The sequence below is a fragment of the Scyliorhinus canicula genome, chromosome 2 (assembly GCF_902713615.1).
Source record: "Scyliorhinus canicula chromosome 2, sScyCan1.1, whole genome shotgun sequence".
NCBI classification, from domain to species: domain Eukaryota; kingdom Metazoa; phylum Chordata; class Chondrichthyes; order Carcharhiniformes; family Scyliorhinidae; genus Scyliorhinus; species Scyliorhinus canicula.
The window spans coordinates 271,647,102-271,661,290 of record NC_052147.1 but is presented as its reverse complement, the minus strand read 5'-3'; the positions used below and the strand labels follow the sequence as shown (position 1 = coordinate 271,661,290).

The 14,189-nt window shown below is 46.1% G+C and overlaps 1 protein-coding gene across 1 annotated transcript in view; it reads right to left on the bottom strand.

Moving 5' to 3' along the window:
- LOC119962140 (contactin-associated protein-like 5) overlaps positions 1-14,189 on the bottom strand; it is a 1,413,266-nt gene that overhangs the window by 521,560 nt on the left and 877,517 nt on the right. The window contains exon 13 of the mRNA XM_038790064.1: positions 2,217-2,417. Within this exon, the coding sequence (XP_038645992.1) occupies positions 2,217-2,417 (201 nt within the window). The remainder of the gene's footprint in view (positions 1-2,216; positions 2,418-14,189) is intronic.

The following is a 14,189-nucleotide window of genomic DNA, read 5'->3' as shown; positions in this document are numbered from 1 at the left end:
ACCTGGGGGGGTCTAACAGGCCTTTGGAGACCCCTGAGTGGTTGGGGATAGGGCAGGGCAGCATCCCGTCACTCCCGCTGTTACGTATGCATCTTGGCACTGCCAGCCTGGCACTGCCAGGGTGCCTGGGTGGCCTTGCTAGTCTCCCAGGGGCAATACCAGGCTGCCAGTGCCAGGGTGCCCAGGTGGCACTGTGAAGGGCCGGTATGAAGAGCAGGTATGAAGGAGCTTTGTAAACATTGGGGTTGGGAGGGGTGAAAGATGGGGGCCTGAAAAGGAGCAGGGCCTTAAATTGGGGATGGTGAGAGTCGATTGAAACTTCAAGGGGAGTGAAATACTTCTCCAAAAGACAACCTGCACAAAGGCTCTGTCCTGTGACAGGCCGCAGCTGTGCATTACCCTGTTACCCAATGTAAAACATGCAAGAAAGCAGGATTCAACACTTCACAGACCAATGGCATCCTCCAATCGCAGGGGAGCATCCAACCTGGCTCCAAGCCCAGCTCAAACTCCCCAACACCCAGCTCCCTTGAAGGACAGCCCCCCTCCTCCCCCTCCACCATAGCATCTGGCCAGCAGCTGCTGTACCCTTGTGCTCCCTGGAGGTAAGTGGTGAGGGGAACTCACCTCCTTGCTCCGCCTCGGAGTCCATGGCACCTGGTCTCTGCTTTTAAGGACCAGTAGTGATTTGCACCCAGGTGAATTCCCACTGGGGGGCTGGGGGCATATCGGGAGGCCAGTGCATTCAACTTTAATCTCACTAATGAAATTAAAATGAATGCTTCTCGCCCTTCCTTGGTGAAGCCCTGATCATTGCACTGGAGCGGGTTGGGAGAATTGGAAACTATTTTGCACCCATCCCGATTGCCATTCCGCTCTCCTGCAATTCTCCCGATATAGCGGGATTCACCTGACGAAGGAGCAGTGTTCCGAAAGCTAGTGATCTGAAACAAACCTGTTGGACTTTAACCTGGTGTTGTAAGATTTATTACTGTGCTCACCCCAGTCCAATGCCGGCATCTCCACATCAGAAATATAAGAGCATTGAAACCGGAGTGGGTCATTCGACTCCTTGATTTGTCCTGTCATTTAATAATACCATAACTAAACAGTATCTTAATTCCATTCGCCTGCCTTGGTTTCCTTTCCTTTTATACCCTCGTCGAGTAAAGGTCTATCAATGTCAGGTTTGAACAAGTCACTCAGGAATGCAGACCACTGCCATTCTGGGTTGAATCGATACCATACCAATTACACAGCTCTTCCTTGAGGCATTTCCCTGCCTGGTTGATGCTATATAACTACAAACCTGAAAAAAAAACATTTTTATTCAGAGCTTCCGTAATGCTGAGGAAGCTTCAGGCATCCGACAACCTGCTCTGAAAACTCTGCTCACCTTTCACAGCTGTAACAAATTCCATGCAGCAGCTGAGGCAATCCACATCATTTTATTTGAAAACAATCAACAGCATTCTGAAAGCAAAGTCAATTTGCGCCATCGCCAAATGTTAATAGATCGTTAAAGAAAATGCTGGATCCACATCTTCACTAAAAGCTAACCATTTTTCTCCTTGGGCAGGTCTCATCTGTGTTCCAGGTTTTGTTGAAACCCGTCCATTCGTTCTTGCAATATATTGTTGACAGCCAAACAGACTGACAGACTAGTAATACACTAACAGGGGCAAAAATGTTACCTCCATTCTCCATTACCTCAGTAATTATTCATTGTGCTCGCATCTATTGCTTTTTCTTGGAGCGATTTCCACAATTAGGCCGACCATTGTGTGAAGAAGTGTTTTGTCAACTCACTTCAGAAAAACCTGCTTCTTTGTTCCAGACTCTCCCACTCGCTGAAATCACGACCAACCACATCAATTTCTTTCAAAATCCGAACAAAAGTCTTGTTCAAATCACCCCATAACCTTTTTATATTCCAAGGAATATAAGCTTGAAGCTCTACACGATCATAGCTTTACTCATAAGTACAAATAACACCCAGCAGAATCCAATCTCATTGTCTGCCTGTCTGTTCGGTACACTGAACCACAGATGGCTATGCATTGCAACTGAGAAACAACGGCAATAAATATTATTATTAATAGGAAACTAACTACATCAAACCTAATGTTCCATTGAACCAAACCATACAGCATGAACCATGGAGCTTGTCACTAATGAGCTCCATAAATTACATTTCACTTGGTCCATGTACTTACCAGGTGTGTTTAAAAGGCGAGACTTTCTGCAGTGGTAGGATACTTCCTGCTCACAGTAGTCCATGTTGTTAATCATAGCTTGCAGTTGCTCTGTGTTTGCAGTGTAACTCAAGTGCACAAAGTGAGGTTTGCCAGAACTGGAGCCTTGGACTTCGGTTAGCTCTGTATTGTTGTGCTGTGTTACAGTCCACGTCTTGTCATCTGTTAAAAGAGTAAAAACGAGATCTAAACAAAATAGAAGGCCACAGCACTGACCTCCCCGATCTAGTAATGCATGGGGAACATCTTGTGAGCTTATAGGGGCTACAGTTGGATTGTTGACACAATGAACTCCCTCAGTGTTCTTTTCTGAACCATGATACTGATGTCCGTAAATTCACCAATCTCAACTTTTTGATTGAATAATTATTCCTTCAGACAAAATGTTTCTCAGCATAATGCAGCGCATAACATTAGACCTAACATTCTGAGGTGAACACACAATTTTCAATAATCGGAACAGGGTGCACTTTTCATAATGGTTCCAGCATTGTGAGAAACAGCTTTTTGGGCCTGGAATTTACTCTTGAAGAATTATTATTAGAGAGAAGGTAGTCCGAAGTCGGGTGAAGAGTAACCGGGATGTAGTATTGGTTTGGAGGAATATGCAAGGGATTGGGCTGCAGTTGGAGGTTTAATCGGGGCGGGGGGGGGGGTTTGGTTGGGGTGTCAGGGGGGATTGGAGTAGATGGGGAGGTGGGGAGAATCAGATGGTTGAGAGGATGGAGGAGAAATTGGATGGTCGAGGGGGTGGAGGGGTAGCTGGGGTTCTGGGGAAGAGCTGGGTGGTCGGTGAGGGTCGATTGGTTTGGGGTTCATGAGGGTAGTCAGGGGACTGGGTGTTAGTTGGAGTGGGAGAGTAGTCAGGGACGCAGTGTGGGAGGGGGAGGGCAACTATTCTGCCAAGAGAGCCAGAACTATCCAAAGTCTCCACCTTAAATCTACGTTTGGATGGTTCCTGGCGCAGGGTAATTGCACATCAGAAGTTCAAACATTCTGGGCAATTTCCGTGCAGTCTTTGCCTGGGGACTTCTGGGGGGCGGGGGTTCCCCAACCCATCTTGTGGGGTACCTCTGGGGTACGGCCCTCTCAATGCACCCTTCCCTCATTTCTCAGGAACAAAATATGTGGGCCATTTTCTCTGTGTCCTGTTCCACAATGACAAGATTGTAAGCAAGTTTCTTCTTGAGGACTGGTTATGAACAATAATATTCATCCTCCTTGTTCACTGTAGAACTATTGAATAAATGGGGACGTGAGGGATGACTGTTCTTCAATACACTACTATCTGGTTTCCATTTTAAATTATTGCTGCTTTCAACCACAACGTTATGAGAAAAGACAGTTCACCAGATTCATAAAAAGGAACACAGGGATATGTGTTGGCTCTTTGGCCTCTTACTGCCTAATCTCCCATAGAATTAGATCATGGCTGGTTTGTGTATTAATCCCATTTACTATCTTGGTTCTATGACATTGAATACCCTTACCAAGCAAATATCTGCCAATCCGCGATGGGCCGAAGTCCAGCCGCTGTCATGCCTCTCCTGCCGGCATCGATCAAACCTTACCAGCGGGAGCAGGCAGCGTGGGCGGGCTCCGGGTTCCTGGGGGGGGGGGCGCGGGCCAATCAGGCCTCGGGGGGTGCCCCCACGGTGGCCTGGCCCACGATCAGGGCCCACCGATCGGCGGGCAGGCCTGTGCCGTGGGGGCACTCTTTTCCTTCCGCCTTTGCTATAGTCTTCACCATGGCAGAGGCGGAAGTGACCCCCCTCCCCTGCGCATGCGCGCCGATGACATCCGGCTGGCGTGGCGCCAATGGCCTTCAACGGCAGCCGGCGGAGCGCCAACCACTCCGGCGCGGGCCTAGCCCCTCAATGTTAGGGCTTGACTCCTAAAGATGCGGAGACGTCCGCATCTTTGGGGCGGCCCGACGCCGGAGTGGTTCACGCCACTCCGTCACGCCGGGAGCTCCCTGCCCTGCCAGGTAGGGTAGAATCCCGGCCCAGATTCCTGACATCACCCTGAATGACTGACTTCTAAGTTTTGCAGTTATGCTCCCTGTTTGAACTCTTACTCCCCCACACCCCAATGCCCCCCCCCCCCCCCCCCCCACCCACCAGTGGAAATAGAGAAATACAGCAGGATTCTCGACGATGGCCCGACGATGGCATCAAAAAGGGTACGAACCACTCCGGCGTTGGGCCGACCAGAAGTAGTGGAATTCTCCGCATTTCCTGGGGCTAGGTGGACGCTGGCGGAGTTGGCGTCGCACTAACTGGTGGTGAAGGGACTGCATGAGTCCTTGCACGTGCCAAAGGGCCGGCGTGACCCCGCTCATGCATGGAACCGGCAGCGTAATCTGCCGCATGCGCAGGTGGGTGTCTTCTCCGCGCCGGCCATGGCGGAGCCCTACAGCGGCCGGCGAGGAAGGAAGATGTGACCCCATAAGCACAGGCCTGGCCGCAGATCGGTGGGCCCCGATTGCAGGCGAGGCCACCGTGGCCTCCCCTGGGGTCAGATCCCCCAAGTGCCGCCCCAGGAGAACTACCTGCCAGGTGCCGCCGTGTGGGACCATGTCTAATCCATACCGGCAGGGCTGGCCAGAAACCGACGGCCGCTCGGCCCATTGGGGCCTGGAGAATTTCCAGGGGAATCGCTGCCAACGGCCCCCGACCAGCGTGGCGTGAATCCCGCCCGGAAACCGTCACCGGAGAATACGGAGCTGCCGTGGGGGAGTGATTTGCCCGGCCCCTGGGGATTTTCCGAACCGGCGGGGGGTCGGAGAATCCCACCCATAATTTTTCTCTATCTACCCTGTCAACTTCTTTAATAATCTCAAACATTTCTGGTGCGATTCTCCCAAAAGGGAACAAAATTCCCTGAGGGAGCGCATTTAGCTGTGTGCTTCCCAGCGCTCGCAGTGCCGAAAAACACATGGCTATTCGATGCAATTGAATAAGGGGCCTGAACGGGGACCCTGCGGCTGAGGTCGCACATAGCCCCGTTTTGCACAGTGGGGAGCTCTGCTCGCTGCAACTATCCCAATGTAGCGAGAGATCGGGCGCCATTTTTAAATGGGGTCCTGATCTCTGACGACCCTGATACATTTTCTGATCTCCCTCCAGGCTGCATGGACAATGGGAAGATCCCCGGAAGCCCCCCCCCCCCCGCACCCTAACACACACATCGGGCAACCCCAGCCCAAATGCGCGCACAAAAATTGCCAGCTTGCCACCTTGGCAGTGTCAACCTGACCCGCTGGCAGTGCCTATTCCTCCTGGCAGTGCCACCTCAGCACTTTGGCAATGCCAGGCTACACCCAGGCAACACTGCCAGGATGTCAAGCTGGCAGTGCTAGGACACCACCCTTCCCAATGGGCATGCAGCTGGGGTCATCCAATCCCTTGGGGGACCCCCCACGAGTGTAGGTCCGTCAAGTCCCCATTTGTGGGGACCAGTACTGAACGGGGTGTCCGAGGTGAAGGGGTTGAATTCCAAAGCCTCAGGTACCTTGGGAATCTACACATTAAATGAAATGAAAATTGCTTGTCGCGGGTAGGCTTCAATGAAGTTACTGTGAAAAGCCTCTAGTCGCCACATTCCGGTGCCTGTTCGGGGAGGCTGGTACGGGAATTGAACCGTGCTGCTGGCCTGCCTTGGTCTGCTTTAAAAGCCAGCGATTTAGCCCAGTGTGTTAAATCAGCCCCATAGAGCCCCATCAGCCTTCTGCCTTGCTCTAATGTGCAGATTTACCAAAATGTCATTCCGCCCATTCTGGACGGGGTTCACATCGCAATGTCTCACGAGATTGAGTTGGATCCTGCAAGGCGTGCCAAGCCGGGTAGATCCCGGAAGCAGGGTTTCCCTCTTTCAGCGGTCCTGCTGCGCCGCGGCGAGCTGCTTTTTTGGCGCAGAGTGGCTGTGGGATCGCGCCCTTCAATTAGATCACCCTTCAATCTTCCAAATCGAAGAGAATATGTGGTTGGATTGAATGCCAGCAGTGCCAGGCAACATACAGCGCTGTGACAATGCCCATCATTAATTACGAGTTAGGTATGTTACCTTTGAACAAATGATTCAGACTGAAATATTTTTGTCTGCTGATTCTTTCGTTTCCTCTTTCCACCCTGCCCTGTAGCCACCTAACCTCAGCATGGAAGCAATGTGACCATTTAAAAGAATCAGCACTTTGGTGTCCAAACAGGCGCAGTCGATGAGTCGAGGGTTTTATTTCACTGTAGCTGCAGTTTAGGGAATACTTAACACTGGCAATATTGGGAACGAGATGGAGGAGTCTTGGAATTTAATGTACCAAAGCAAGAGTTTGGAAGTAAGAATTAAATCAAAGTGCATGACGTAAGCGGAATGCATTTTAATCAGCAATGAATAGATGTAGCGTTAATTTAAATTTAACAGGGCTTATCCTGATGTGTTGGTAGGTATACACGGAGATAAATATGTTGTTTTCTCAGATGCACCACTCTTTCTTAGGAAGGGAGCAATCTGAAAAATAAATGAGCAATATCTTCTGTATCATAAAAAAAAGTTAAGCTGGTTAGCATACACTCTGTGGGACATCGGTTCAATCACATATCTGCAGATATGTTATGCTGTTTGAGTGATAGGCTCTTTTATAAGGACAGGAGCATCATGCTTTGTAATGCACAATATTTTCTTCTGTTAAAAGTGAAATAGTGCTCCTTTAAGACCATCAAGTTTAATTATGACACAGCTCAGCCAGCATTTAACTATTTGGTGAGGAAATTTGGCGGTGCAGATTTCGACTCGCAGTTTCAGGATATGCGTATTGGAAAATGCTTGTAGGCTGCAGTTTCCAGGTCAGGAGCCCCAGGAATAATTTATTGTTTCTTTTTAAAACAAAGTGTTTTGCATTTGCAACAAAATGTGGTCATTTTGATCGGGAATTGATAGGATCAGGCGGTTTGGGCGGCACGGTGGCACAGTGTTTAGCAGTGTTGCTTCACAGCGCCAGGGACCCAGGTTTGAATCACAACTTGGGTCACTGCCTCTGCGGAGTCTGCACGTTTTCCCCGTGGGTTTCCTCCGGGTGCTCTGGTTTCCTCCCACAAGCCCTAAAGATGTGCTTGTGAGGTGAATTGGACATTCTGAATTCTCCCTCAGTGCACAGGCACCGTAGTGTGGCAACGAGGGGATTTTCCTAATAACTTAATTACAGTGTTAATGAGAGCCTATTTGTGATACTAATAAAGATTACTATTATTTATCTGATTTTACTGTCCTCACTGAATAGGAAAATAGACCAGTTCAATCCCCTTAGTTTTCCAAAAGGCAGGATAGGCTAAATTTCCCACAGAAATGTTATGTCTCCAGCATGACATCCTGACAGTGAAGATGATGAGAGGCTGTTTGCCATGGTTGGAAAGTCCAGAAATAGGGATCATAGCCTCAGGATAAGGAGGACGGACATTTAGAACTGAGATGAAATGAAAATCGCTTATTGTCACAAGTAGGCTTCAAATGAAGTTACTGTGAAAATATAGAATAGAATAGAAGATAAGATATTCCTTCACTCAGGTGCCTCTGAATCTTTGATAGTCTCTCCGCCAGAGAGTTGTAGTTGCTCCATCATTGAATATATTCAAGACTGAATGTAGGCTGGGTGGTCACGTGGACGCTGTGAAGACACAGCTGCTTTCGGGATCACATATCGGTAGGGAGGGGTTCTCCCAGGAACGCGGGCAGAGATAAAGCATGTAAGGACTGCTCAGAGTATTAAATGGACTGATCTTTTCTGAGTCCTTCGGCATAAGTCACTGGAACCCACTGATATCGATACATTTTTGAACTTTAAGGGAATCAAGAATATAGGAAAGTGGAGATCAGGTTGATGATTAGTCATGTATTTTATTAAACCATGAAGCAGATTCAAGTGGCAGTCCACTTGCTCCTCTTTCTTAAGTTGTTATGAAAAAGTAATGCTGAATACCACTTTCTTTCGTACATGCATGTCTGTGAGTGAGCATATTAAATGAGAGAGAAAGAGAGAGAGAATTAGACATAAGACCAAGAGAGAGAAACATTTGTCTTGTTCATCGTTCCATGAAATGTGCATGCAGAGTAATCTAAGCTCATTATCGTTGGCAGTATTCCAAAAAGCAATAATTCTTTGGTACTGTTTCAGGATGTTTCATGTTTAAATATATTCCGCGGTTATTTGCTTAAATGTTAGCACAAGACATGAAAGCACATCTTTCTCCTGTGTTGCCAATGATATTTCTCTTGCATCTGTTCAATATCTTGCAATTACAAAAATATGACTTGCTGTTTTCTCAGCAAATTAACCCAAAGGTGACTACACCACGGCTCCACTGCCTGCCCATGCACAGCTCTTTCATTCTTAAAGCGTTTCTGTTTACTGTGAACACACGGTTCTCCCTCTACCCAACTCAAAACCCGAGGTATAAAAAAGAATTGGGAACGGCAAGATAGCAACAGGTGAAGACCCGCTGAATGTTGGGTCTATGCCACTGAGACAAGGAAAACCACAGGCAATCAAAGCTTCATCCTTTTGATAATCCAGATCACACAGTACAGTCCAGCACACAATGAAGCCGGTGTCCTAATGTGAACCTGAAAGATGGAGAATTCTGAACCTATATCAATCATTCGCCCACGACAGGAAACCTCAGGAATTTTAATTTGCAGCTTTTAGAGCAAAAAAGGATGGTAAAAGCAGATTCAATAGTAACTTTCAGAAGGCGATAGGATATACAATTAATAATTATAATTACAGGGCTGTGAGGGAGGAATAGTGGGAGTGGGACTTTTCTGAAGGTTCAATTCAGGTGTAATAGACTGAGCGATCTCCTGTTGTGCTGTAATTCCTCATGTTCCAAGAATGCAAGTTAGCCAAGAACACAAAACATTCCCATTAAAATGAATTTAGCTACAGAAGCCCACATGTGAGATTTTTCTTAGGTCTGAAAGCTAACAGGGTTGAACAATGTCATGTGCGTTGGTGTTTTCATGCTTTTGTTACTGGTTGAGTAATGCAGACAATTTGGACTAATGAGAAAAGACGCTGGTATCATTACAAGTGACTCCAAAAGCTGGGAGATTGGCGTAAAATCCTGACCAATTCACTCTTGTTCTTCGAGGAAGAGAGACAATCAGACCATGTACAGCTCTGACGTCCAATAAATAATACCAATAATACCAATAATAACAACACTGCAACAAAAACAGGAAATGCTGGAAACTCTCAGCAGGTCTCTCAGCATCTGTGGGGAGAGAAATAAGAGTTGACGTTTTCATTCCGTATGATTTCTTCAGACTCATTCAGGTTGAGCGTCCCTTTTCCAAAATGCTTGGGGCCGAGTATTTATCGGATTTCGGAGTTTTTCAGATTTCAGAATATAATTTTCAAGGGCGTGAAACGGCCCGTTCCCAGGACCTGAGTATGTGTGGCTCATTGGGACCTGTGCATTGCCCGGGAACCTTCCCAGAGCCTTGTGGGATTTCTCACTCGTGACGTCACGCAGGCACTTGGAAAAAAAGTGCGGATTTTGGAATTTATCGTTTTTTTGGAATTTCGGATAGGGAATGTTCAACTTGTACTACCGTATGTCTCTTCTTCAGTGCTATATATACTGTTCATTTCTCTTTGCGGTGCAACAGTTTTAACCTTTATCTTTTGTCAATGAGCAGGGAATTAAAAGTCAATTTATGTGCCATGACTGTTGATCTGTCGAACTAAGACTGACTGTAAAACAATGGTCAGTTTAATTCCTTTGGTGAACCTCATCACAAATTTAATGCTTCATGTCTTTCAGAGACGTTTCGTACATTAGTTCTGCATGAGGAAACATCCACAAATATATCATCCTGCTTAGAAGGGGCCAATTGATATGGAATTGCATACATTTAAGGTTGGAAGGTTCAATTTGTGGAATCAAGAGTGACATTTTTGATAAGATGATACAGTTGCGAATGGTATGTGTTAAAATAATAGTTATTAACAGGGAATCAGATGATTAAATTGCTCCAAAGATTATGTTGAATGATGTAATGTAGAATTATGTGGATTGTTACATGGACGGAATAAGAAAAAGGTACAAGTGGCTGTTGGAGCTGAGATTTGAACCTGTAAAGTGTGATAAAGACATGGCATTTTTTTCTATGGAGCTGAAACCACTGGTTGATTCTTGAAAAGACTGAGCAACAGCAATTCAGTGACTTAAACAACAGCTGTTAATACAGCAGAACCTTAACACAGTTGTACATTGCAAATTACAAATCAACTATAATAGAACCAGACTGTCTAGAAGGACCCATCAGGCACAATCATCTTAGAGGAATCAGAGTGATCTGCTCTGCTGAAGCATTCATAAAACATGCAATCACCTGTGAATTCAATTGGCTGTAGGTCAAGTCACCAGGTGCAGTCTCTTTGAATAATAGACTCTGGCTGAGAAGGGAACTCTTCCAGCCATAATCAAATCATGTCTAAATCATGAACCTAGAATCAGCTTGCTATGACCATGTTTATGTAATTGGTCAATTGGTGAAGTGACATAATGTGATGACCAATTAACCATCTTTATATTTAAGAAACTCCCCCCCCTCCAAAACCAGGTAACAGAAGAAGAAGGAACAGAGAAGAAGAGGGACCCTGAGTGGACATTCTCTCTCTTTCTTTCTCTCTCCATCCATCCTGCAAAATTGAGACCAAACGTCTTGTTTGACCAGATGTACATATTGGAACGCACCGAAAAACCAACTCAGCAACTCCATGAGACCCAAATAGAAAGAGTCTGTCAACATCGGCAAATCATCCCATCACAGGAATGGGAATGACGATTTAGGCCATTCTTAAAACATTTTCAGCATCAATGTACTTAATCTGTATATAGCTGATACTTTTTGGATGACTTGATTTATCCTCCTACTTGGTAAGTGTGTGTCATTACTTTTAATTAGATTGGGTGTTGAAGGCTACTATTCTCTTTGACAAACGTTACAAGAAAACCTGTGTATTTGTTTTACACTCACAGCACTTGATAAGTGTATTCTTTAAAAATTACTGCTGCATTCAAACAAGGGGTGGAAAGAGAGAGTAGCCATTCTACCCCTTCACATCTGAACACAACAAACAGCTTAAGATTCTGAGCTCAGAACAATAACATATTTTACAGAGGAAGGGTATTTTTCTTAATGGAGATCTGTAGCTAGTGGTGGTTCGCAGGGATCAGCGCTGGGACATCTGCAGTATATATAAATGATGTGGAGGAAATTGTGGATGGTCTGATTAGTAAATTTGTGGATGACACAGAGATTGGCAGAGTTGCTGATAGTGTTGAGGATTGTCAGAGGATACAACAGATCGAGGCTTGGGCACAGAAATGGCAGATGAAGTTTAATCCGGATAAATGCGAGGTGATGCATTTTGGTTGGATCAAATCTAGGTATGAATTATACTGTAAATGCAGAACCCTTAGGAACATTAACATACAGAGGGATCTGGGGGTGCAGGTCTACAGTTCCCTAAAAGTGGCAACACAGGTGGCCAAGGTGATTAAAAATGCATATGGCATGCTGGCCTTCATGAGCTGGGGAATTGAGTACGAGTTGGGAAATCATTTTGCAGCTATATAAAACCTTGGTTAGGCCGCTTTCGGAGTACTGCATGCAGCCCTGGTCACCACATTATCAGAAGGATGTGGAAGCTTTGGAGAGATTCCAAGGAAGGTTCACCAGGATGTTACCTGGTCTCGAGGGTATTGGCTTTGAGGAGAGGTTGAATAAATGAGGATTGTTTTCACTGGAAAGGTGAAGGCTGAGACCTGATAGAGGTCAACAAAATTATGAGAGGCATAGACAGCCAGAAGATTTTTCCACGGGTGGAACGGTCAATTACAAGGGGGCACACGTTCAAGGTGAGAGAGGGAATGTTTTAGGGAGATGTGCGGGGTAAGTTTTTCATGCCGAGAAGGTGGGTGCCTGGAACGCACTGCCAGAGGATGTGGTGGAAGCAGGCACATTAGCAACATTTAAGAGGCATCTGGATGGATATATGAATTGAGAGGAAATAGAGGGATGCGGACCGAGTAAGGGCAGAAGTTTTCCTTTTAGTCAGGGCAGCATGACCAAGGCCTGGAGGGCCAAAGGACCTGTTCCTGGGCTGTACTGTTCTTTGTTCTAATGTTTAGTTGTAGTGTATTGATTGACAAATCCATAAATACCTGGCATCTAATGTTATGAACTTTATTGATCTGAGGTTCAAATTATAATCAAGAACATACCTACGTTCTCTGGAGGAAATTTGCTGTCATTGTGTGGTCTTGCCGATATGTGATCCCAGTCTCACACCAACAGGATTGATTCCTAGCTGCCCTTTGACGTGGACTAATGCACCACTCAATTGTACCAAACTGCTATGTAGATCACAGTGAAGAGGCAGCTCATCGCCACCTTTTCAGGGCAACTGAAGATGGGCAATACATGTGTACCTTTCCTGAGACACACATTCTGAGAATGAATTGAAATCTGCGATAGCCTGGACTAAAGCTTTCTGAAATTTGTTGAGAAAATACTGGGGTCCACGGTATGGGAGACCTTACTCCCTGAGTTAAACAAGGATTAATTACAGAGACCAGAAATTAAAGCCTTTCATATAATTGTCAAATTAGCAAATGGAAGTTCAAATTTTGACATATCATCAAATCAATCAGTACAACTTATTTGAGGTGAACCAAACAGAATCACCAATACTGTGCCAACTCATTGGATAATGTTCAGCGTGGCATCTGTAGAAAAGTCATACTGACTTGAAACGTTAACTAGGTTTCTCTCACCACAGATGCTGCCAGACCAGCTGAGTTTTTCCAGCATCTTCTGTTTTTATGTCATCTGCCATTGGACATGTTAAACCTCTCATTGATCTCACAAGGCAACAGCAAACCATGAATTCATTTGAGAACTTTGACAACGACAGTGGTTATTGTTCTTGAAAACCTGAACGTTCAAAAACATCTATCACGGGTCTTGAGCATGGAAACAAATTTCAGCATCCACTTTTCATATGAACGTAAGAGATAGGAGCAGTAGTAGACCGCATGGCCATTTGAGGTTGCTCCACCATTTAATAAATCGATAACTGGGGGAGCTATGTGCCATGAGGTCAAAACATTGCATGTTTTTAAGAAGCAGTTAGATATAGCACTTGGGACGATGGGGATCAAAGTTGCTACTTTTTCTGTATTTCAACAGTGACGCAATAGGTCAAAAGTATTTAATTGGCAGAGAGGCACCTTGACTCACCCAGCGGTTGTGACAAATGCTATAAAATTGCAAGTCTTTCTTTATATTTCAGTAAACGCATCTTTACTGTCTCATCCCAGACGACACACAGGGGACGATTTTCAGCCCCTGTTTGTCATCAGGGAGCACGGCAACAGGGGCGGAAAATCCAGTGAGAAGCGGGAAAACGCAACTCTATCCGGAGAGACTGCATTTCCCCATTTTCTACGCCCCCTCGCCGGTGACGTCATGAGGTTCACACCTACAAAGAACCAGCCCCTAATTTAAATGGATTTGAGTAAATCTCAGCATAATTATTCAAACCCCCCCCCCCCCGCCCCGCCATATGATCCACCCCTCACTAAATATTCAAAGTTCACTGACATGACGTCATACCGGGGGCGGGGGGGGGGGGGGGGGGGGGGGGGGGGGTCAGTGCATACCTCCTTGGTGGGGAGGAATTCCACTTAAGTGCTGATTGGGGTGCCCTTTAAAGATGGTGCCCCAATCTCTCGGCTCGATCACGCCCACTCCGTCAAAGTGTTGTTGTAAACTCAAGAGAGGCTCAGGATCTGGGGAGAAATCTGGTGAGTGCGGCTGGAGAGCTACATGTTGGTTTTCAGTCTGAGCTTGTCACGTTGAACACTTTGT